This window comes from Melozone crissalis, unplaced genomic scaffold (assembly GCF_028551555.1).
Source record: "Melozone crissalis strain CALT ecotype California unplaced genomic scaffold, PUWL_Pcris_2 ptg000013l_1, whole genome shotgun sequence".
NCBI classification, from domain to species: domain Eukaryota; kingdom Metazoa; phylum Chordata; class Aves; order Passeriformes; family Passerellidae; genus Melozone; species Melozone crissalis.
In genome coordinates, this window is record NW_026535791.1 from 54,048,911 (window position 1) to 54,076,232 (window position 27,322).

Below are 27,322 nucleotides of genomic sequence, written 5' to 3' on the forward strand. Positions count from 1 at the left end.
TGAGAATAAAAAGCACTCCATTAGGAAGTGTCTCAGTCACCCCAATACTGATATAAACACATTTCGTCATAGTTAAATCAAAGAGAAATTGCCTTCTCTGCAAATGCCTGCAGTCAAATTACAGAGAATCACCTTAATGAGAGTTAATGTGCTTATAAGACACACTTGTTTGGAAAAAAAAATCTGAGTCTTCTCTGTGTAAACATAGTCCATTCTGCTTTTCTTCTATTTAAAAACAAATTATGTGTATTTATATATTAGTTAAACTACCATGGCATACTGGAAAGAGTGATTTTACATTGCTCTAACCATGACAACACATGACCTGAAAGAAAGCACCTCAAATACAGTAATACAATCAGTTCAGAAAGAGATGCCGAGATATTGCCAAGAATCTGGATAAATTGACAAGCAACTGAGTGCTACAAGCAGCATTTTACTGGAAGCTTGGAACTTGGAAGCTTCAGCATCCAACATTATATAAAGACTCCCTAGGGAAACCAGACTGCAGCAGGTGTGTCCAGGTGAAAAAGTATCACTGCCATACAGTCCACCGAATTATATGTTCTGGCTACCAGGTAAAATATGCTGTGACTTAAAAAAAAAAAAATAAAATAGGACAGGCTGACTATCAGATGAACAAGCAAAAGTGAATCTTAAACTTTGTGATTCAGCACACAGAAAATGCTGCAGGTGATTTTTTTTCTACTTTTGTTTTTATTTTTTTTTTTTTAAAGAAGTTTTAGTGATCTATTATATTCTATTTCTATTTTATTTCAAGTCTTTGCAAATTGACTCCAGCTGTCTCTAGCGAGCTTATAGGTAAGATTCATCATTGAATGGAAAAAATTGATAAATCAAATAAAAAATATGTCTAAAGATTGAGGACTGAAAATCTCATCCACACATAGAGACTGACTCTGGGATCTGTGTTCTGGGCGGGCAGATCTTGAAGGTGTGGGTAAAAATAACTGTTTTATATTCAAAGGTTTGTAAGTTCTAGTCTTCGCAAGCAGAACAGTGTGAGAAAAGACATTAAAAATTCTTTTTTCTCCATTGACCCTGCATCTGCAGAAAAAAACCACTTCAATGCTTTTAAAGCCATAGAGAACAGCCTCCTCATTGACAACAAAACTAGGAATTTAACAGGTAGTTCTACTGGATATCAAGATGATGGATTAAACTGGAAAGAAACAATTACTCTGTCTAGAAACACTGTTATTCTTTGCTCTACTAGGTCATATTTAACTTTGTTACAAAAAGTAACAACAAGAAAATCTTACAAAATCGAGTGACAATTACCCTTTTGAGCTAGTTCACATAGATACCTAGTATCTTACACATTGATGAAAAGCAAAGATGTTCTCATGACACTCAAAATGTTTTTCTAAACCAGATGCTCTTGTGCTTTGCAGTGGTAGTGCTGCAGGCTTCCAGTCTAGGTTCTCTTCATGTTTTTCTACTTTCCCTATCAACAAAATAATTTTCTCTCTGCCTTGGCTGCCTTCCGGACTACCTTCCTTGAAGAAAAGGAACACAGTTCAGGTAAGCTGATCTTAATTAATAAGAATCTCTCCTTCCAAGCCATAAAAAATGTGGAACACCCACAGACAAAGACTTTGCAAATAAAATGAGAGCCATGATCAATCTAAATAATACTGATCCCTTTGCTGTATTTATAAAGAAATGCAAAAAGATGGTTGGCTTGTTTGGTTTTGTCAGACAACACAAGCTTTTAATATCTCTAGTCATTCAGACCTTTGACTAAGATTTATTAACCTGTCAAACAAAAGCAATTTTACAACATACACAACTGCAGTTCATTTCAGAACATTTATTGCTCTTTACACAGAAAATCCAGATTCTACTTAAACAATCTATTCCTTTTCTTCCTCTTGAAGCAAGAAGGAAGACACAGTGATAAGAGAAATTCTAAGTGAAAAATAAAGAAGTATTTGCAAACTTATTTTCACAAATACAAACAAAGCATAAAGTTAGAAATTAAAATAGACTTTTATGGTGACTACCTCAACTGAGAAAATATCCCCCACATTTGGATAGTGCGGGGAGGGGAAGGGCAAACAGAATAGGGGCACAGTTCCATGTATACTTTGCATATTTTCTGCTATGCAGTGCAGCTCAAATGGCTGTGAGAGATGTTTAGAAAGGAGGCAGTTCATTAGGAGACTGAAACAGAAGGATTATGACACCTACCTGGAACATGACCAGGTTATCCAATCTCCCTTTATAGAGAGATACATGTGATGCTAGGGAAGGGGTTGGTGCTGTTTGGGAATAGAGCCTCCTCTAATTGCCTGACAAAGGGGAGGCAGCCACAGCTCCCTGCTCAAACAGTAGCAAGGCTGAGCACATATCTCCCAGCAGGCATCACAAAACGAATAAATAAATAAATAAACAAGTAAATAAATAAATAAATAAATTTACATAAGGCTAGACACACAGATCAATGCAGTTATACTCAGCACTCCCAAGGACCCACAGGGTCATTCAGCTGCCTCTTCTCTAGTGCTCACAGGATTGCACTTCAGCCTGGCCACTGGCTCTGCAGATGCCTGGGCTGGGCCCCTGTGATCTGCAGTCCCAGGCTGTGGGCTGGCACCTCATTTTGCCCAGTTGCCAGCACCCAGATCCATGCTCACTCCAGATGCTGGTACCATGAACACGTTGGGCCTCTGCCTGGGTCTGGTTGCTGGCCACACACACAGAGGCCCTTCAGCCAGGAAGAGTTAGAAGTTAAATTTGCTAACACAGGACACACTGCACTGGTAAGGAGCTGTGCATGGCCAGACAAATGAATGTGTCACCTATTTACACATCCAATGCTTTTTATCCTCTTATCTCTCTATTTCCCTGTAATAAATCCTGATCAAACCCCAAATTCTCTTCCTCTGCATCCCATACTGAGTGTGACACTGTCACAGACATCTTTTATAAAAAATCCTTTCCTTAGGATTTTTTCTCCTGAAAAGCTGAGAGGCCTCAAGTACAAAATGTAAACAATGGTTATCTACTGCTGTGGAATGCAACAAGTGGATCTGTAATTGGACTCATAGAGTTGTTTCTAATTAGTGGCCAATCACAGTCAGCTGGCTTAGACTGTCTGAGACAGAAGCTTTTGTTATAATTTTTTCCTATGCTATTATTAGCTAGCCTTCTGATGAGAACCTTTTCTTCTATTCTTTTAGTATAGTTTCAATGTAATATATATCATAAAATAATAAATCAAACCTTCTGAAACATGGAGTCAGATCTTTGTCTCTTCCCCAATCCAAGAACCCCTGTGAACACCGTCACACGACGCCCTAGGCTGCATCTTTCCTCAGTCCAAAAGGATTGGTCCAGTTTTGTTTTGCCTTGATAGCACTTCTGGGACAGCCCTGGGAGGGCCTGAACAGGCTGTCCCTCCCTTTGAGCTCTTAATCTGAGCTTCTGTCTACCTTTGGGACTCTGTGCTGCCCTGATCATATGGAGATGGGCATCTGATGGATGATGACTTCTGTGACAGATGTGGGAACTGTTGGGAAGGTGTGACTTGGGATCCCCCACCTGCTGTCACCTCTCTCAGCTCTTTTGTGGGTCTGCAAAGAAGCTTTTAACACAAACTCCAACATCTGGTAGAGGATCTTCTTAGGATCCATCCAACTCTGTGCAAGTTTATGCATCACATGCTGCCTGATTCCTAACATGCAACACCAGGAATCCAAGTACTTTCTTTTACAGGCCTTTATAACCAGGGCCTGACATGCCATACACTATGCTAAATATAGAAATCAATAGAAGAAAAAATGATGCTCAAATCAGACATCCTATTTTTCCTTTCTTCTCAATGCTGCTATTATTCCAATGTTCAGTTTGATCCTAAAGCAATACACCACAGCATGTCACACGCATTATTATGTCTTTATATTGCCAAGTAACTGAAATCCTTTTATTAAAATACAGCATTCTGTGATGGATTTCTTCATCCTTGGACTGACATTGAGCCTGAAGCTCTTACTAGTAATCACTTTACACAAAGCCAGATCACTCAGACATACTCAACTCAGACAGAAAAGCTAAGGACTCAATTGGCAGATTTTTAAAAATTGTGTGAAAGCTGGTGAGACTGAATTGTTCTAGAAAATAATAGACAAATTTCAAAATTTCTGACAAAACTACACTGAAGACCTTTTCTAAGTATTCTACTAACAGAACATTTTATTCGCCATTCATTAGCACTGTATTATTTAAACAAAATCAGAGAAACAAGAAAGTTACTGCACTAAATATTAATAATCTTTAAGAAAATTAAGGCTGTAACTTACTAATTTCAGCTGCAAAAAGGACCTGTAAATATGAAGATAGCACTGAAGCAGTCTTCTACCAGCCTACTCAGAGTCAACAATCATCCGTCAAGCATACTTGTTCTTCAACTAAGATTGCTAAGATGACAGGGGGAAAAAAAAATCAATTGAAAGGAGAAAGGGACAGAAATAAATTGTCCAAACACTTTAGAATTACTAGTTAATGCAATACTAGGATAGAAGATGAAACTCTGTCATCAGTGTTCCTAAAAAAAACTTCTTTACTTTGAGAGAAATGCCAAAGCGCAAATTTGTAGCTGATTCCTCTTTCCACTATCTTCATGAGGTTTTAAATTTAGACATGTAGCATCCTAAATATTTGAAGAGTTTTTGCTGTAATGTTAGGTCTGTCACATCATCTACCAATCCTCATGAGACAGAATGCTTAGCCTCAAAGAAGTAAATTCCTTTAGTATTTCAGTATATACATCATTAACTTAGACCATTTCCTCACACTTCATCTACACTCCCTAAAAAATGCTTGAGAAAGCCATAAGGAAAAATGGGCTATTGCACACTATTAACTCTTTATTATTTATAATGAAGGTATATAGATTACTTAGTGCAGCTACAAATTAAAGTTTTCATTTTCACCTTCAAGGCCCTATATTATCTTACCCACAATTACTTATGTCTTGCTTTTATTTCCTTCTACTCCCTAGAGATCTTCTATTCTTTCACTTAATTGCATTCTTTATCTCTTTCTCCCACTTCCAGCTGTATGTCTTATATCATGCTGACCTCTGTGCCTTGTACAATCTTCATGCCTACATTCTTCATCCTTCTCCAGCAGTATATTTAAGAATACAGTCTTCCTGGAATCACTGGTACATGCTCTTCGTCCTCCCTTTCTTATTGCTGGGTTATTAACTAAAATTTGTCTCGCTTAAATTGCTTTTGCTACTTGTTGGACCAGGGCAGCAGAGAACACAGCTGAAAGCAGATTTGTCTGATTTACTTCTTATTTTTATTAGGAATGACCTCTGTTAACTCTAACTCTGAGGAGAACTGAGGGACTTGCTTGCCATCTAAAACACGAAATTGGAATCTTGTTCACTGAAAAAGCCACAATGTTCATTAAGTAGATTGAAGTGTGTGCTTATAGTGCTTAGTTTGTACAAGCTACATCTGTACTTATAGTCTTAGATGTTTACATTTATTTCATAGTGCTTGAAAAATTGTCCAGAGCAGACTCCATGCCTGTGATCCAGCATACATGAATATGATGCTTTTTATCCCATCATAGTTTAATGTGTACTTAAAGGTAAATAGGATGACCACACTGAGCAGCACACAAACATCAGGAAAACGGGGAAACATTCCCAGATGCAGTATTAGTCATGGTATGGTAGAGTCATAGCATCATTCCTGACTTCTAGAACACCTAACTACAGGAATTCCACCTTTCCAAACTTCAAACACCTACTGTACACAATATAACTCTTCACAGAATTATCATATGACCATTGTACTAGTTATCACTACAACTGAAAAATACTATCTTCTGAGGAACATGTTAAAAAATCTGCAAACATTTTTTGCTGAAATAAAAAAAAAAAAATCCTCTCAATGAAAATTTTTGGCCTGAAAATTTAAAAAATCACATCTAATATCAGTCTTCAAATGATATATTGTAGCTAATCTAAAGCTTGCAAATGCCTTTTACCTCAGATACATGATCATTCTTTCTAAAATGAAAGGTTCTGGTTCAGTTTGGTTGGGATAACTGCATTATTGAAAGTGAAAAGCAGTAAGGTTACATAGTGTTATGCTCATGGCACTTTTGAATCAGTAGTATTTTGAGTCCTTAATAGTTCTGAAGTTCAGGACAATAGGCAATCTCTAATGTCTCCAGACTGAGCTACAGGATGCAATAATATGTTCTGGAGACAAATTGAATAGATCACTGTGACCAGGTGTCTGTTCAGGAGAAAGAAGACAATTTCCTAATTGAGGAAAACATGTTCTGTAACAGAGGATATTTTCAGCAATGGATGAAATCTCATCAACTGCTCTTTGCTACTCAACAAAACCTTGAGGCTTTGAAGCAACTAACCTATGAAGGAGTTACTAACATCAAAAGACATTTCCATTACCATGCCATTATATTAGAAAATAGTTGCAGTTGTATTTTAAAATAATTCTGGTGCTATTCAGGGAAGTATTGACTAGTAATCCTTACCTCTATATTTAGTCAAATCTGCTGATAGCAGAAAGTTTTGTAGGTCATCTGGGATAACATCTGTAAGAACTTTGGAGTGACAAAGTAGGCTACTGCGCAGTCAAGTGTCAAATTAAATGAAATGGTCAAGAAACGTGGCAGTAAACAATAGCTGGCAGAAAAAAAATGACATATACCTTTTCTGATATTTGGTTTAAATACTGGGCATCATTGTAAACAGCTCAGAGAAAACTCAGGACTTGGGAGACCAGCTCAGTGAAAACTTAGAGCTTGGGTGATATTATTTATATTCACAGACATATATAAAATGGTCTCATCTGGAATGCTCTATATACTATGCCCCACAGACATTATTCTATGTTAAAATGTTTTTGATAGGAAGAGTAAGAAAAAATGCAATCAGAATGCTTACGAAGAGAAAAACAACCAAACAACCATATCACTGTCCTCAATCTCACAAAAAAATCCCAAACACAACCCTTTGAGATGGTGAGGTTTTGAACAGTCTCTAAAGAGCTTAATTTACGGAGCAAAAAATAAAAAGGGATGTGACAAGCAGCATTTACAATACTGAGTGGCAGATCAATTACTTCTTATCTTTCTCACTCATAACATATAAAAACTGACACTGGAACACATGCAACATATACAGAATTCATTGTCCCAGGCACACATCAGTAGAAAGAAAACCCACAGATCCTGTGAAAGAGTTACTAAAGCCTATTTTTTGTCTGTTTTTGTTAAAAGCAACTTGATATGGGAGCAATAGAATTTAAGTGGATAAATTAACCCCCTCTAGCTAAAAGGTGATTATTAAGCTGTGAATATAAGCTGTCACCAGAGATGGTACTAAATAAGCTGGACACTGAATTTGAGCATGAACAGCAATTCCTTTAGACAAAAATCATTAGACAAAAATGAAAAGTTGGGGTTTTTTTGGTTTTGTTTGTTTTGTTTGTTTGTTTTTATGGAACAGAAGGGTAGAATTTCTACCACTGCTTGGAATTGTATTCTAATTTAAATCAGAATCACTCCAGTCTTACTGAAGTTAAACTTGAACCATTTTCATCTTGGCTTTGAATTATGCTATTATTCTAAGAAAAAAGGTGCTGAAATGGAAATGCTAAGCATCCTTTTTTAGCAGACAAGTCTTCATATCTTCAGTTCTTTTGTATACTACAAGGTCTTTTATCTTTATAACACCTATCACAATAATAATGAAAAAAAAATCTCCAGTACTCCTTTATGGAGTACACTTTGTAATCACCTTCTAAGTGCACTTATTTCGTGATGCAGCAATCAGTCTGAGCAAAAAGCTTTGCCCTGTTTAGATTATAAATAATTTACCAGTGTTAATTGATGGCTCCATATGTAGGTTTTCTGCAATCATGCCAAAAATACAGACTCTTACAAATTCTTTATCACACAGCAGAATAAGAAGAACACTACCATGTAATACCAGCTCTCTGAAAATTGCCTACAACCACATCTCCACAAAGAACAAGTAATTTAAACAAACTAAGAAATTGTTGAAAGCCACTGTTACAACAAACTCTGGGTGATTACAAAGGTAACTCCAGATACAGAGAGAATCTGTGCACTAGATCTCATTGAAAGAGGATTTATCCATGCTTGCTATAACTCAAAAGACATTAAAAACATTTTTTGTGAAAATTCTTGTTAATTAAAATCTAATTATTCAATGATTGCTGTTTGGCATCTCTAAGAAAATGCTCAAGGTCTTGAAAGAAAGAAAAGATAAATCAGTGAGCAAGTTATCATAAAACAAGGATTTCCCCCCTCTTTTTTCCTAGTTGCCATGCATAATTAATATGTGATAATACTCATAATGAGTTCCCTAAAACAATTAGCAACACATCTCCAGCGACCTGCTAATCTGAATATAATGCTTTTTGAATTTGGAGGTGCACCAGACTCTTTGTGCTTACACACTCACCTCACGTAGAAGCAAAGAAGGCTGCAGAGCATAATTTATTATTCTGCATCACATTTCATCAAGTCCCTTAGCAGCTACTTGATACATTATCAAGACAAATGCAAGGAAAAAAAAAGTATTCCTACCTCTCCACCCTCCCAAGTAGAGTACTCCAAAGACTAAGAACTAATTATAATCCTTCTTTCCCCTTCCAATCATTAAGATACCTTCAGTGAAAGCAAACCTTGACCAGGTTACTTTTTGCATGGAATTTCAATGACTTTTTTCATCTCCGTAAGACAAATACGTCCATAAATAAACATGCACTGCAGTAACAAGGGCAATGTCTGGAACACTTAAAAGTTAAATTACTTGCAAGCCATACAACATCTCATTTTTCTTCCACAAATATATAATAGAGACTGCCAGCATGGGGAAGAGTAGGTTGGGAGAGTGGGTGAGGGCACATGTGAACACACAAGTAAACATGCTTTAGAAGAAAAGGGAGGAGTAAATCAACCATAGGAACTGAGAGCACAATAATTGAAAAAACCTGAAAATGAACAAACCAAAAGTACCTTTCCTTTAATTATCTTTTAAGTATAAAATAGTGTCTTATTATGAATTTAGGGAAAAGATGCCTGTGTATAGTAGTGTAGAGGACCAGACCTAACCCTCTTTTGTCTCAAATATTTAGAGTATTGCTACAGGAAAGGTGATCAAAGGAGAGGGTCCCATGGAGGTGGGGCAGTGCTGTACTGAGCCAACTTTCTGAAAAGAAAGATTAAATTCTTCTTTCTATCTCAAAATGCACCTTCAGCCAGAAAGAGTTGTGGAGCAACATTGATGTCTTTTCATAATAAGCAGCCACTGGCCTGTGCTGTATCTGCCTCTGTCAGACTACACTGTCTGAGAACAACAGTGATCATCTACAAACTCTTTGTCATCTCTCTCCCTGAATGCAGCCTAGCACTTTAAACTTCATATTCTGACCATTACCATCACAAGTTATATCCACTGGAAAAAAATCCAATATCTAACAATATGCCAAAACAGCTGGGAAGAACTGTGAGTCCAAGGAAATAAGACAGCAGGGCTTGGGTAAATCAGAATGGCTCATACCATGAACAGCTATTTAGAAGGTTGTTTCAGATGAGAAAAAAATCAGTAATCTAGGCCTAGGCAAAGAAAAACCAGAGCCAAGCTTGAAGAAAAAAACCACTGATGTATATTTGAACAAAGCTGAAAAATGTCAGTGGTTTTACATTTAATGCCTTTATTTCCAAAATAAAAAATTTGTGAATCGTAAACATTCAGGAAAGAGTATAAGTCAATAAAATTGAAGGGAACAGATTTATGGTGACTAAAACATTTGATTTGAACAGCAGGGATTCCAATTTACAGCTCAGTGCACCACTTAGAATGGTTGTTCATGTCTGTAATTTCTGTACTTCAAATAAAGTACTTCTAATACATTCAACCTCCAGGTATACACAAGGAATAACAGCAACATCACTAATTAAATACCTGCTTATCTGAAAACCATAGTGAGTAAAATATATGCACTACATGCGCTCAGTCAAAATGGAGGAGTTGAGTGGGGGAAGAAAACTAGAAAAGGCTTAAAAATGAAGCAGACAATACAAAAAAACAGTTTTAGCATTCTTTTTTACAAAAGCTTACAACAACAGTGGTCACATTAAGCGCTAAATTAGCCTTCTTTATCCAGTTTTAGTTGTACAATATAGAATAAAATTACAAAATATTTGAATGCCATAATGTTCTGAATCTACTGTTCTTCCCTTATATCTTCTAGAGCAAAAAAGTCACAGAAAATTTCTCTTTCAACTTCTCCATTCTATGACAAAATGCCCACTGAGACTCATAAATCCTAATGCCATTTAATCAGTCTGAAAAAATTTTAATGAGCTCTCTCTAGATTTGGTACAGAGATTATTTGTAACTATGGGATCAATTAATTAATTAGAAATGGAAGAAACTGCAAAGAAATAGTGTTTTAAATTAAGGGAATGATTTACATCACTTGGAACTTTTTAAATAGAACAGATTGATTCTTCATAAGAGAGTTATGACCATTTGTATTACTACAGTCTATCCCTCTGTTTAAAAAGTTCATATAAATGGATTTATTTGCTTTTAAACTACTACTAAGGTCCTTTATTTTACAGAAAAGCTATAAGCAAATCTACCAAAATACTGGAAAGAAATGCCTTAGCCTTCAATGCCCTAAGCAGGATGTTAATTAATCTGTGTGGTTTTGATGACAGAAACATATTGGAAATATGTATAAATGCTGGCATGTGGATGTCAGAAACCTCTGATTCAGAGGCATACTTAAAATAAATTTATTTGCATCCCATTTTTGTTATTATGAAACAAAACTTCTTCAAGATAGCATTGAGAAGTTATATTTGATATATAAATATATATATGTATAAACTATAAAAATACACACAAATGGCTTTGTTACTATAACACTTTTAAATCAAAATTTAATATTCTGGTATTTCAAATCCCAAAAGGATTATTTTAAATAATGTGAGCTCTGTAAATTATAGAGGAACAGAAAAATATTGTTCAGCAAAAACTTTTTTTTTCCCCTTATTTTTTTCTTCCCAGATCAAATCTGTGAAGTTAATCACTGAGTCACAGGATGAGTGAGATTGGAAGGGCCCTCCAGAGCTCATCTGGTCCAACCTCCTCCATTGCACAAGACTGTGTCCAGATACACTTTGTGTATCTCATAACCTCCTGAACAACCTTTGAAAGTGCTTGGCCATCCTCACAGTAAAAAAAAAAAAAAAAAAAAAAAAAAAAAAAAGTGTTTCCTTGTGCTCAGTCTCCTGTGTGTGTCTGTGTCCATTGCCTCAGGTTCTGTCACGGGGCATTGCTGAAAAAAGTCTGCCTCCTTCTTCATTACACTCTTTCTTCAGGTATTCATATGCATTAATAAGATCCTATTGAGCATTCTCTCAATTCATCCACACCACTAAAGATGTTCAACAGGGCTGCACCCAGTATTCACCCTCAGAGCACACCACTAGTCACTGGCACCCAGAAAGACTTGTGCCACTGATCACAACTCTCTGGGCCTGGCCACTGAGCCACTTTTCAAACCACCTCACTGTCTGCCCATCCACATCATGTGGGTGAGAGTGTCACAGGCACCACTGTAGCTCAGGCAGAAAACAGCCACTGCTCTCACCATGTCCACCAGGACAGTCACTTCATCAAAGTAGTTAATCAGGTTGTCAAGCATGACTTTCCCTTGGTGTAGCCATACTGACTACTCCTGATGGTTTGCTTATCCTTACTGTGCCTGGAAATGATTTTCAGGATAAGTTATTCCATCTTCTTTTTCCAGGGATTGGGATGAGGCTGAGAAGCCTGCAGATCCATGGGTCATCCCTCTTGCCTGGCTTCAACACAGGAGTGACATTTGCTGTCTCCAGCCTTCGAGCACTTCTCCCAGTGGCCATGATAGATCAAAAATTATGGAAAATGGTCTTTCAATGACATCTTCCAGATCTCTCAGCACTTGAGAGTGCATTCAATTAGGATCCCTGGATTTATTAATGTTCAGTTTGTTTAAGCATTCCCCGACCAGAATCCAAACAGAAATAACACTATGAAAAGTGTTTTTCAATCATCTAAATAAAATGCATGAAAAAGAACACAGTGTTTTGAACATTGTGGCCTGAAAGTTCTATAATATTCAAGAACACATCATTTGTACACATATAGTTTTCATACAAGTTGCATCTGTGCATTTAAGAGCAGAATTTGGAATATATTTAAAAATAAATTTTATTAAAATACAAAATTTCTAGTATTTAATTTTTAGATCATATTTTGATTATCTGGCTAATTTACTTACATGATTGCTTATATGACTGGGCATTGTTACTAGCATTGGATGTTCATATGATGCTTCATGTAGCACAAGATAGGAGACCTAGGCTGAATTTGCAGGCTGTATCTTTTTTAAAATTCCTGTGCTATCATTTCATCATTATGTTTATTAAGTTCCTAGTTAAGCAAAGACTGCAAATCAAAAGATCAACATCTAATAAATTTCAAGATGATATCTATGACATCCTTCAATGACAGTATAGCAGATATCATATCCATTTATATACCACCTAAATACTGGTCTACTTGCAGAAGTATTCCTGCACAGCAATTGCCACTGGGTGATATGACACTACAGCTAAATTCTAGCTTTGGTTTTCTCTATGCCTACATTGTATTTTTTGCTAACAGCAGCAACAAAGTTTGGAAGCAAACTTGAAAGTTCTCACTTTCTCCCTGATAGTTGGTTTCACTGGGTATTTTGGTATGTACTAGGTTGCTCTAGCCAGCATCTCCAGTCAAAGTTCTCTGCAGGCACTCATCAAGCAAGCTCCAATGTTTAAGAGTACATAAAGCTCCAAAGAACCTTATCTCAGCCTGGGATCACAGTAAATCCAATCCAATTGAAAACATTCAAATAATATATAGCATAGACCTCTGAGCCCAAGCACTGCCTATGATGCTCTAACAGTCTGTTTTGCTTAAATCCAATTATTTGCTTATGCAGACATTAGCTTTACCTCCTGATACTTGGCTGCAGCCTTGCATGTTAATGATTGCTGGCATGAAATCCAAACCTGTGGCTCTATTAGTTCACTGCTTGGGACAAAACACTGCAGATGACAGTATTACACTGCAACTGGTCACAAATGTTTTGGATAGTTTCACATACACTGTTTTCACTTCCTTCCTCTTGGGAATTCTGTGCATTTGTAAATTTCCTACACTTCAACATTTGTGACATATTTAGATGGAACAAAAAAAAATTCAGCTGAATTATCTGCACTAAGCGAATCTGATGCTATAAATTTCTTACAAAGGAAAAAGATGGATTCAAACATCTATGCCCTTCTTCAAAGGAAAGTTAACAAAATTAAAAATACACAGCTACTATTAATGATCTGTGACGCTGATTGTCTAACCTACCTTTAAAGTTTAAAAATATTTAGTGTAATACAGATGCTACTATTTCTTCATGCCTTTTTTTCAATGCTAACATAACTAAAGAATACAAGTATCTACACACTGTATCTGGTTCACTGGTTTTGTTGCTTTCTTTTGGTTTGTTTTCAAACTTTTTGATTGTTTTAAGTATTACTATCTTATGGGTTTTCTGAAATAGACCCACAAAAACTAAGGATTTTGGAAAAGCTGTCCTGCTCCTTCCATGAAATTATATTTCAATTTGCCATTAACACAGCTGACATTCAATTTCCTTAGTTATGTACATTTGGTGTACCATTTCTGAACATGCAAGCTTATAAAGGAAGTAGATTCACACATCAAGACAAATTGCAACAGAAAAAAAAATCAAACCAAACCCCAAACCCAGTTTGGTTAACTCTGTTCAAAAGTAAACCACACTGCACCAAACTTAATTCACTCTGTATTCCCAGGCAATGAAAATACCATTTAGACTCTGGGTGAGAACTTGAAGTATGAAAGGTGAGGGATCTTACCTAATCATTCCATATGTATTTGCGTAGCCTTTTTTTTCCCAATAATTTTACTGAGAGAACAGTAATCACAGTCTAATCTACCTAATTTTTTTCCTTAAAATTATCATGCAACACATTTTTCTGCAGTAATGAAAATAACTCTGAAACTTACATTCAACTTGTGGCAGAGAAGAAGTGAGAAAAATATACTAAGGATAAAGGCAATTTGATTTAAAATAAAAATGAAGACATTGTTTTAACTAACTCTCAGTGAAATTTTCTTCCCACAGATTTCTAATTCAGAATAGCTTGTAAAGTTATATATAAGACAGGAAAAATTAACACATCCACTATTTGAGAAAGAGTGCTCAAACAGATAGTTTTAAATTGAAAACAAGGACTATGATCTCAGAGATTTAGACTGCTAGTGGAAAGATATAGCTTCAGAAAAATATATGTCCTCATCACAAAGAACTATATTTAATGTTTTGACACTTAAGAGGTAAATCAGCCATGAATGTTTCCAAACTCTGAATAGTGAAGTTAAGCTTGTAGACTTATATATACAGAAGAAAATCATTACACTTTCCAATTACTGCATGCTACCATGTAGCAAATCAGAGCAATCTGCATGACAAACTCCAAATCCCTCTCTAGGACAGCACAAACATCTTTGAAAATGGGGGTTGCTGATTTTAATAATGTTTATATAAATCTAAGTATCACATGAAAAAAACATTTCCAAATATAGCCCAAACAGAAAATTCCTAAATGTAATTTATGCCCTAAATTAATTAATTAACAGAAAATTCCTAAATTTAATTTGTGCCCTCCTCCTCTTACCTTCTCTGGTGGTGCAGGAGGTTCAAATCTCTTTGCACAAAGCAAAAATGGATCAGGATGCGGCTTGCCACGCTTCAACTCAGGATCCTCTCCCAACACAATGTGATGAAAAAGACTAAAGAAGTCTTTGTGTCTGCTTGTTTTTAGCTCAAATGATGCTACACCCGAGCTGGTGGCAACAGCTATGGGTATCTTGTGTTTGTGTAAATGATGGACCAGCTTACTGACTCCTGCAAGACAAATATACACATTTTAGATTTTATATGCATTTAAGTTGGTACATGTAGTAATGTTTATACCCAATTACAAAGCATTTAGCAATACTTCAACAATGCTGTCTTACTGAATGTGATAAGCCTATTTCAAATAGTCAGTGTAAAAGAAAATTCTTGCTATATCTGAAATATTCCTTCTAGACTCAAAAATCATGGAACATTCTGTAAGCTATATACATACTTTTTCTGCTATCAAACAATGCTTTTCTCAAAATCTGTCAAAAATGTGATTAATATCACTACATAATGAGACCCACTAGAAACTCATTAAGCAATGTCCCTACATCATGTAAGTTTATTAGTTAAAACTCTAAGAGTTTGAGAGAACATTTTCTTTCATATACAGTTATGTTCCTGGAAAAAAATAAATCAAAGAAGTATACTCCTCTCAGTGGATTGCAGAGTTTTAATTCCTGAAGTAGGTATCCAGCTGGCTCAAACCAGCCCATAAGAGAGCTCAGTTTCTCTCTTTTGCAATTACTAAAGCAAGTAACACTGGGCCGAGGAGAGCAGCTGTCAGTCACAGTTGATAATACCAGAGCTTTATCTATTGATGCTGTGAACCCAGAGTAATGAACACCTCAAGCCTAATGGGTAGAAACTTCAATCTGATCCAGTCTTCTAGGGAAGGTTAATGCAGCAAACAGTGAAAACACAACCAGTCTGTGTAAGAGGGAAACATACTTTGTTATTCAGTGCAAGTTTTGAGTTTTCTCTGAAGGGTTTTTAATGCTCCTTTGCTGAAGTATTCTAAATGCTGGATACCTTTCCCAGACAAAACAATTAGCATTATCTAATAAAAAACAAGTGTGGATGTCTGGTCTTTATCAATTCCCAAGTGAAAATCCTCCATACATGTAAAATCATTTCAGCTGTGCTTTTTGGCATTAATCCCAACTGCACTGGACACAGGATATTAGTTTCAGGTACTTTAGGTTCAAGTAGAGTCCAGTGGACTTTTGGCTCCTTGAAACAACTTGAGCACAATTCTACTTTCATTCTCCAACTACATTAATTATTATCCTATTTTTCATGCCTCGTTATACAAAAATAATCTTATTCCTTTCCTCCCGATTCACTATCATCATTATGTCTGGTCTTCACTCCCTTAAACCATTCCTACTCTCTTAAACCATTCCACTCCCTTAAACCATTAAACCATTCCTACTCCTACTTTGCCACCTCAGCACCTTTGATTTGCATTTCCCTTGTGATCCAGCCATTCAATTCTACAAACAGCCATGTTATCTGCCATGCATTTTTTCCAGGTATAGTCATATGCTCAACTTTGAAAAGTTGTAAGTACTACTGATAACAAAGTGTGTAGATTAGTGAATAGGTGCAGTAACTAATCTATCTATCTGGAAATAGGACTTGTAGGTATGACTCTCTGCAGATTTCTCATTTATTCTAGAGAATTGAATCAAACAATTAATAACTGACATTTCCAGCTCCATGCTTGTATTTGAAGATGCCTTCAAACTTTGAATACATGCACTTCTCTAATGTTAGATTTTGAGATGGACAGATATAACAAGAACTACTCTTCCTCTAAGGTCAATACATCAGCTATTTAAAAGCCTTCTTATGCTCCACTAAGTGGTTATGCTAAGCAAGTGCACTTTTTCCCAAATGATGCAACTATGTCCTCTCACTAAAATATGATGTTAAATACAAGCCAGCTTTTTATGCCAGATAGTTTATATCTTCATTCCAAATCATGCCAAGTAAGTCTATATTAAATTAATGGAAGCACTGATTCCTTAATGTAAAGCAGTAGTATAAATGTCTCTTCCCTAAAATAAAATGCATTCATTCTAAAGAATTTAATAAACTGGAACATTTAGCAAGGCTAGCATACATAAGTGCTGTAACATAAAGTAGTCCAAAGATTACACAAGCAGAAGACTCTTCCTATCTCCTATGCTTTTTCTATGATATGGTTAGTTTTCTCTCAAGTTGTGCTCTTTTCAAATAGCTAATTTTCTTCAGTCCCACTGCATCACAGCTTCAGTTCATCTCTCACTGGGTATGCTTATTCTGTTTCTATTGGAGGTAGCCAGCCAGAGAGAAGCACTGTTGCAGAAAGGTTATTTCTCCAGGGCTCTCTCTTGTATTCCACGAGCACATCATGATTTCAATGTGTAAATGTGTCTGCATGTGTATTTGATTTCTCTTTTTGACTTCCCTCACAATAAGGGAGCTAAAATGCAGTTTTAGCTAATATCTCCAGAGAGAAAATATTTACATTATTCAGAGAACATGCCCCTTAAAAAATTATTATTTGCACACATGTAAATAGAGCAAGATAGAAAAAAAAATGCAAGGGGCAAATCAGCTGCCCACAAAAAAAATTAAACTGCATTTGGAAGAATAGCTAGCATAACCTGACAAGCTCAGAACAATAGCAGCTGAAAAATATTTTAATTTCAGGTTTGCTTCCCTCTTTGTAAAAGCTATAGATCAGGAAAATCCATTTTTGTTTGCATCAATTACCACCAGCTTAGTTCTAGACACTTTGCCACCACATCAGATTACTGACAGAATTATTTTACTAATTCAGCATATAATTCTTCATTAAGAATATAATATCTTCCTTAGTATCTATTTTTTTAAGAAATTATCAACAGAAGGGGAATTGAGGAACTGCTTTAAAGATCTGTAAGAAACTTCCCCTGGCAAATACTGTGTCATTATATCTTCTTTAGCTACAAAGATTTTTCAATGTACTGACAATCAAAACCAACCAAATGAAAACTCAATGGCTATGAAGAAGCATACTGAAAATTCCCATGATCTCCCTAACTTCTAATTTATTTATGGCACCATGTAAGGGATCATGGACCACCCATCCCAGAGGGACTTCTTGGGACTACCCTCCACCTCTCCCACTGAAAGCTTAGTAATATAGAACAAGAATAAAAATTCAAGAAATGTCAAAAGAAATGAGGATCTCTGTTTTTCCAGCATAGGAATACACTCCAAATGTGGCACACAGGCAATAAATATGGCCACAGGCAATAAATATCTTATGCAGAACAACATAAATTCTTCAAGTAGTTATAAAAAATGAGGAAAAAATATCCCACATTGCTATGATTTATTTCCAAATGTACTCTTGTTTTTAGATAGTAAAAGAGGTAAATACTGTATCTTTACACTATCTCTTTAAATAAGAAGTTTTAGATCGAACCTTAATATATACTAACTACAACAGTTAAGTATTAGTGACTATTGCACAGAAAAGAATTGTAAGCAGAGTTTTGTTACAGAAGCTGCAAAGAAGGAGGATCAACTTTAAATGTCAGCATCTTTAAGACCCAATTAATCACAAATGTCAATGAAGTTATCAACTTTGAGGGAAAAAAGAAAACAAATTAAACAAACAGAAAGGACCTATTTCTTCTGAGACCACAGACACATTTAAAAGAAAGAGATCATCTGTTTTGTTCTGAAACTTGCACAGAAGTATGTACATTATTTTATTTTTTTGAAAAATGAACTTTTATCCCTCCATTAGACTCCAGATGTGGTGTTGTTTGCCTTAGATTCAGCTGATATCATGATGACTAATACACTGGATCAACTGACAAACTAAAAATAAGACTTATACTGAACAACAAAACCCTTGAGCTAACCGTCACATTTTCCTTCTAATTGACTAATACTAGATGTTCACCAAGAGTTCAGGAAACCAAATAATGTTACACTAAAATGATCTAATGAGAATCCCTATCTAATTATTTACATGCTATTACAACACTGTTTTCTACATTATTCCTTTTAAGCTATCACTTTTTCTAATCAAATGACATTATTGATCATGAAGTGAAAATTAACAAGATGAAACTCCTGAAAGCTAACTCAAATTGATTGAAAGCAAAGGAAAATTTTATTTTCCTTTTAGCTTTATACAAAAATAATCTCTGTGTCTCACACAATAGTTTAGAAGTTTTTGCTACATTTTTGCTACATTTTATTTTATATAATTTCAAATTTTTATACCATGCCTTTTCTTGTATTTGTCTATCTGTGAACAAAACACTGTTCTTAACTTGTATCACTTCTGTATATACATATTCAGGTCTATTTCTTTTAAAATGCTTTCAGATAAAGAAGGAGAGACTATAAAGCTCTTCTGTTTTTTTCAAATATTTATCTACAACCAAACTTTCACCTATGAAAATGTTACAGGAGTATAATGTTTTTCAAGATAAACAAGAAAGTGATGTCCATGATAAACTGGGAAAACATGTGAAATGAGGAAGAGAATTATACACACCACTTCAGGACGGAACCCTAATTTCAGTTTTCTTTTGTTCCCCAGCAGAACGTCTCTTGTATTGCATATCAGCAAAATCTTACAAAAGGAAGGCCCTACAAAATCATGGCTCAAGCCTGTTACTTTGGTTAACTAGAAAAGGACTGTGGCAAAGTGAGTCAGGTGAGTTAGGGGTAGAAAAACAAGTTATGCAACCATGATATGTTCACATCTTGGTGTATGGTGGTTGAATTATGTTTGTTATGATTTAAAAGTATGTAGCTGATAACTGGACTAACTGCTCAAAAAGGCCTGGTTTTTGCAATAAAGCAGCTCTCCTTTGTACCTGCCTGGGGACTCTGTCTCACTAAGGACCCTCACTCACCTACACTGGTGTTTATATTTCTGCTTGCAGTTGAATTATTTGAAGGCATAACACCATCATACAGACAATCACACAGCAAGCTCTGACAGTACCTTAGCCTGAAAATCCACTGTTTGATGTCTTATACACAGAGCTGAAGTCCTACAGTCTTCCAGTTCCAGGAAAACATCTGGTTAGTGTACTGTCAGCACAGAGTGCAGGAGCACATAAATACTCAGACCTACACAGACAGCTCCCCTGTCTTCTCTAATGTCTGAATCCTAAAGAGATGAACATAAGCTATGTAAGGAAAATGTCCTTAAAAATGAACTTCACAAGACCTTTACTCAAGAAAGTATACACTGCAAGTAGGACCATAAGTTAAACATCTAGAATTTCTAAGGTAGATTCTATGAAACCTAAGCTTCAAAATTACATTACAGGGTCTCCTACATGGCTGAGAAGGCCTCAAATAAACAAACAGTGTCATTTTCAGTGGCCTATCACAAACACCACAGTGTACTATACCCCTCTTGCCAGTGCTTAGTTCTTCCCTGACTGGCACCTAGGTACCAATTACATCTTATTTCTGATAAATAGTATTCTATCCACAATGCAATCCCAGAAAGAAAACCAAGAAATCAATAGGAAATAGAGAAATATCAAACGTGTGTGTGTGTGTGTGTGTGTGTTGTTGCTCCTAATTTATCTGAAAGCTGGCATTCTCTGCTAGGAAGGACATATACCAGACATATCCACATTTTCCCACCCTCAAACAAAATCCAAACAGCTCACAGGGCTTTCAGATCTGCCCCAAGTGGTCAATGAAATCAGGTTATATTGTGAAATTTCCATAGATTCTGTGTTTCCTTCAGATGCAAGGGGAAGTTCATATTAAATTATTACAAAAAGCAAAAGGCTACATGTATGGAAATAATAAAAAAAATTAGCTAGGCTTAGGTTGATTATTCTGTGTCTTTATCTTCATAGTTGTTTTTTTTAGAAAGTAAACATATGCGAACTCAGAAAACTCAAAATAGAAAATGTGTATTTTAAAAGTGATATGAAGATGACTTACTATGTTCAAAAGCTTCTCCACACTTTAATCAGCTTAATAAAAATACTACTTCTCATTTCACAGAATCACAGAATGACTTGGAAGAGTTCCACAAGGATCGAGTCCAACAACCTTACTCATGCAGGCCTCAATAGTTATGATTAAAGTAACAACTTTCAGGCTACCCATTGCTGCTAGGTATAAACTTTGACATAGTTTTGGAGACTACAAAAATACTTGAGAAAAAGTGAGGCATTTAGAAAATTTTACAGATTGTTTTATCCCTCTTCCCAGGTAGTTACTAGTTATGTGGTAAGTGATCCAGTTACAATCCTGTGCTATGTTTGTCTGTATTTTATAATCACAATAATTTCATTGCCAGTCAATTTTCCTTGTTGAAAAGATATTAATTCTCCTTACTTAAATAAGTTTTGAAGACCGCTTTTCTTTGTACTAGGTACTAACAAGTACTATTAGTCATATTTATTTTAATGTCAAAGGAAAGGTTTTATTTCCAAACTTTTTGCTAAGAAATGTGGTGGTTTGAAAAAAGAGAGTATATTTCATGTATACATGCTTATGCTTTCTTGGAAGGGGTAGTTGGGAGAGGTGTAAGTTATTTATTTATTTAATCTGACTTCTTACTCGCATTCAAAGACACAATTGTTTTTGTTTTTATTTTCATATCATGTTTGACTAATCTGTTAATCTGCTACCTCTTTTATTCTGTTTCCCTTTTCCTTTGCTGATGTAGATGTATGGTTTGTTTCTCTTTCCTTACTATACTTTTGGAGCTTGTCTACTCCATGTAGCTCATGCTAATACAACTACACTTGCTAAGACTTGTAGCTGAGATGCAGCATATTCTGAAAGAAACAACATGGGCTACAGACTTTTTAAAAGAACACAATATTAATCAACAGATTTTCAGACCTGTGCACTGAAGTATTTGTTGGAAGAACTGTACCGGTCACCATATCCTTTCCTCATGTAGTCTGTGCACAAATTCATACAATGTTTTGCATTGGAAAGGACTTTGAAGATCATCTAGTTCCAATCCCCTGTCATGTGTGGGCCAACTTTTGTTAGGTCCAGTTTGCTCCAAGCCCCATCCAGACTGTCCTTGAAAACTTCCAGGGATGGAACATTCACAGCTTCATCAGGCAATCTTTTCCAGTGCCCCACCACTCTCACAGAAAAGAATTTCTTCCTAATATCTAACCTAAACCTACTTCCTTTCAGTTTGAAGCCATTCCCCCTTGTACTGTCACTACAAGCTCTTGTAAAAAGTCCTTGCCCAGATTTCTCATGAGATACTGAAAGGTGCTATCAGGTCTCCCTGAAGTCTTCTCTTCTCCAGGCTGAATAACCCCTATTCCCTCAGTCAGCCTTCAAGGAGAGATGCTTCATTCTTCTGATCAGATGATCACTTGTTCTCCTCTGAACTCATTCCAACATGCGCACATCTTTCTCATGCTGGGTGCCCCACAGCTGGATGCAGCACTCCAGGTGGGGTCTCAAAAACAAAAGAGGAGAAGGGCAGAACCACCTCCCTTGACCCACTGGCCATTCTCCTTTGGATGCAGCCCAGTTGACAGTTGACTTTCTGGGATGCGAGCACATGCTGCCAGCTTATGTCGAACTTCTTGTCAATCAATACCCCCAAGCCTCTCTTGTTAGGGCTGCTTTCAATCCCTTCTCTTCCCTGTCTGTATTGGTGCTTGGGATTACTTCAACTCAGGCGCAGGACCTTGCACCTGGCCTTGTTGACCTTCATGAGCTTTTCCTCAACACATCTCTCAAGCCTGTCCAAGTCCCTCTGAATGGCACTCCTTCCATTCAGCATGCTGACTGGGCCACAAATCATCAGCAAATCTGCTAAGGGTGCACTCAATCCCACTGTCCATGTTGCCAAAAAAAAGTTAAATGGCAATGGTCAAATACAACTTTGTGCTTGTCTCACATTCAGTACTCCTACACCTACATCTATCACAGCATTGCTCTTCATTCACCGCTGTGTAGATACAGTTACTTCTCTACTCACACTAAGCAGCCCAAGAACAGGACACTTGACCTCTGTGCCTAAATCAAGGCTCTTTAGATACACATATTCAAGTCCGCTTCATTTTACTGCAATGTTGCGCAAAACAAGCTGTCCAAGAGTGATTGGTGTATATGTGGAAGAAAAGATTTACTGCTGACAAAAAGACTAAAGGAAACCAAAGTGGTCCATGCAGTGTTTAAATTAACTGTGCATACATTATGCATGTCTTGATAATTTATGTCCACTTGTACACAAACAGAAATCTCAAGATTAAATATAGCTTGTGTATTAAAATACTACCCCTTTTTCCCAAAATCATTTGGGAAAATTGTTCACCGAATGTGATATGTGGTAGAGCTTTTCAAGATTTCATCACTTTCTTTAATCAAAGAAAAGTTAACATTTGCACTCAGCTTTGTCACATTGATTAGATTTCTAACCAATTCAATGATAAGGAAATCCTTAAGTTCACAAAAACAAATCTATGGCAAGAAACCTCAGCAGCCTCTGAACACTAAGAGCACTCAGCAAAACAAAACAACCTCACTTAGAAAAAGAAGATGTTGTTTGTTAACTTAAGTAATAAAATTATTTTAAAATATTTTTATGAAGTCTGGTATGCTACAACAATGGCAAGCCCTTCACCGATGCTATTAATTTTATACACTTGCTCTCAATCCTCATGTGAAGTCAGGATTGCTGCTGTGAAGGCGACAGTGTGACAGAGGTGGGGTTATCCCTGGCTTGGTTTAATTGCCAAGAATGCTTTAAGTTGGTCAGCCCTGAACAGGCAGTTGGACTAGATGACATTTGTTGGTCCCTTCCAATTGAAAAAGTTCTATTCTATTCTATCCTAATTTCTGAGTCTCATCAAAGTATGGAAACACAACTCTCAGATCAACCTGCTTCTTTCTTTGTTATGACATACTGTTTAAAAATGCTTATTGCAATGGTATGGCATCCTTTCTTAACCTTCAAAAGTGGAGGTGGAAACTACAAGCCTACCCCCTCATTTTGGAAGGCCATGACTATTAAGAAGGAATCTTGTCTTCTCATCTTATTTCTCCCTAAAAAGTATCAGAGACCCTTCTGGTTGGAGAGACTTCTTATTCATCAAATCATTACTCTCATTTGAATCTGGACATACAGACACATGCATGACCATAGAAGGAACATAAATATTAAATTTTATATAATTTAAAACCTCCATCAACTGTGTTGCTGATTTCCTGACAAAAACATGTTTGGGATGCAGTCCTGTAGGACTTGATGTAAAGGTTAAGTGTTTGATATCAGCCTAACAGGAAGCATCATTCCAAGTTTGCAGCTAATTGGCTAATCTCTAGGGGTTACAGGCCCACTGAGCCCAGCATGGACTCACTAGAGCTTCCTACCATTAAAACAAAAACAGCAAGGAAAAGAAAAGATCATGGTAGGAAGTCTGTTTAACTGTCAAGAGCACAACATGAATCAAGGAAGCAATGGTTAAGCAAACTAGACTTCTGGTTGAATTGAACTGTTCAAGAAAAAAGAATTTGGAGTGAGTTGCCATTGACATTTAAACTGCCATCCTTTCTTCTCCTTTTGTGCTTTCTGACTGGCTTTATTTGGTACTAAAACTGAGGTATGAAATTATCTTCTCATGGCTCAGTCAGTTGCACTTGAACTAGAAAATAGTTTGCACATCACATCCCGCACTGGCTGAAGAGGACATGCAACAACTAAATCCCAGTTATCATGAAAACGGTCCAGGAATGGAAAATGTCTGAAAGGCATACACAGTCACACAACCTTTAAAGATCTGTGCTTTGTGATAATGATGATGAGCCAAAACCCAGAGACTACAGTGAAAGAATAACAGTAGTTTCATAATCCTGACATGATTACAGCAACTATTGGTAGTTGTATAATTTGGAGTTCAGTTTTTCTCACTCTATATATGCTAGGTTTATGCAAAAGCACACACATATATACGTATAGGTAAATATACATATGCATGGTTTTCTTCTGTTCTGCTTGTCATTCCCTCATCTTCTGACTAAGCACTTCCCTGCAACATAGAAACACTCAAAATGCATTTGCAGAAACAGAAAGCCTACTGCATTACTCTTGTAGATAACAATGTCTGTACTCTGACACAAATATTTAGAAAAGCAGCACAGTGGCAGGTCCATCATTTTTTAAGTGTAATCTTGGATTAATTTATTCCTATACTGAATCAAAATTACCATTCCTTAACATACTTTCAGAACTAAAAATAAATCTAACTGTGAAAAACTCCCAAATAGTTACCAGATTACAGTCTGATGTATTGAAGCTTGTCTGTCAGTTTGGCCATACTGAAATAGCCCAAACTCTGTCTTCAGTCACTTATGTCTCAGAGTTGCTGTACCCTAAGTGGTATGGCTGTCATACAGCCTGTGCCATGGTTTAACCCCATCAGGACACTAATACCACACAGTCTCTCACTTTGTGCGTGTTCCTACCTGGTGGGCCAGAAGGAGAATCAGGGAGAAAACCAACTTGTGGGTTGAGATAAGAACAGATTAATAAAATTATTAATAAAAACAAAGTAATAATGATAATATTAATACTACCAGTTGTAAAATGAAAGGGAGTGGAGGAGAGACAGATAAAATCTAAAAAGAGTGATGCATGATACAATTGCTCACCACCAGTTGACTGATGCCCAGACCCTCCTCAAGCCACAGCTTGTCCCTCTCCTGGGTACCAACTCCAGTTTATACATGGGCATGATGTGCTATGGTATGAAACATCCCTTTGGCCAGTTCAGATAAACTGTCTTGGCCATGCTCCCTCCTGGGTTATTGTGCACCTATTCACTGGCAGAGCATGAGAAAATGAAAAATCCTTGATTTAGGGCAAGCATTAGTTAAACATCAGTGTGTTATCAACTTTATTCTTGTACTAAATCCAAAACACAAATCCTTCTGGTACTAAGAAGGAAATAAACTCTATCTCAGTCAGAACCAGGACAAGTTCATAACTTGTCAGATGAAGAACTGCTTTGCCAATTAAATTTTTTCATTCAACTTCCACACTATCCTTAGCCATCACTGACATACCTTTACTTGACTTAGGAATTTACAGCACTACCTTCTTTGGCAAAATCATGTGCATAGCTCATCCAGAAACAAGTGCCACTTTGTTTGAGCCACTTTTTCAAACATCACTGGCCACTGTTTAGCAGTGCTTTCCACCAAATCAAATTTCAATCCAATTTTTTTTCACAACTTTTAGAAACAGTTTGAAAAATAAAATGTCATCTGTTTTAACTGTCAAAAGATGACCAGAGACACAGCACTTTAGAGTACTCTTACACCATGAATATGACAATTAATTTTCACTTTCCTGTATTTACCTGTAACCATCTGAAAGATCAGTTCAGGCAGAGAACAATGGTAAACTCAAACATTACCACAATCTTACATCTTGCACAACACATTCAAGAAGCCCATTCTTAATTCAACAACATTAAGTGACTGTAGAATAAATCCACAATCCATTAATAAACATCCTCAGAACATACAAAAAGACAGAACTGGATTAAAAAAATCTCGTCAACTGAAGAACAGTTCTTAAAGAAACTGAATAGTAACTAGCTGGAGACATTTTCCCCTAGCTTATCAGCTGTCATCATCCTGGTTTCCCAAAATTCATGGCAATTCACCTTGCATCCTAGTTCACATCAATTCTACTTTAGAACATGGACTGAAAAAAGTTATCATGTGTATTTAGTTAAACTGAAAAGATAATCAGTTGAACAATTTTGGTGATGATGAAAATGTTTACTTGCTTCTCCTACTACAAATTTGGCTTGTTTCATCCATAATAGTCCAGTTTCAGTGAGGACAAAATTAACTTGAAGTCAGGAACAGTAGAAAACTTCATGTTTCATTTGGCTAATCTGTTCCATCACCTTTCTAACTCTGTTCAAGCCATCTCAGCCACATTATCACAGTCTTCAGCAGTCATGGAAGTCACATAGTCTCCTCTGTGCTACCCAACATTTTACCTAGTTTGTTCATCTGGCATTTTCTAAACCCATACAAGTTTTTTTTGTTTGGCTTGCAAAATATATATTTGAAAAGTCAGTCCCAGAAGCTTGAGATGAAAACCAAAAAAAACACATCAATCCAACTTTCTTGTTTTCTGGAAAGTTTAACTAGGCTTACAGTGTCAGGTGGATGTATAAGTGAGAGAGATGTAATGTGAAAAATCCTGCCTATAAAAGACATTAGAGAGATAACTAAGTGAGAACTAAGTTGGACACAAAATACACTAAAGCTTTTTAAGCTGCTGAAAAAAAATCACACTTTTTATTTTTGCTACTTGTTACTTACTCCTAACATATCACATATTTTTAACTTTCATCTTCTTAATGCATTATAAAACTAGGTATAAAAAAGTTGGTCTAAAAATTAAACTATTAATGCACTGTAGA

General features: G+C 36.2%; 1 protein-coding gene across 1 annotated transcript in view; it reads right to left on the reverse strand.

The window, feature by feature from the left end:
• PUDP (pseudouridine 5'-phosphatase) overlaps positions 1-27,322 on the reverse strand; it is a 61,799-nt gene that overhangs the window by 10,287 nt on the left and 24,190 nt on the right. Inside the window, exon 3 of the mRNA XM_054271836.1 lies at positions 14,857-15,086. Within this exon, the coding sequence (XP_054127811.1) occupies positions 14,857-15,086 (230 nt within the window). The remainder of the gene's footprint in view (positions 1-14,856; positions 15,087-27,322) is intronic.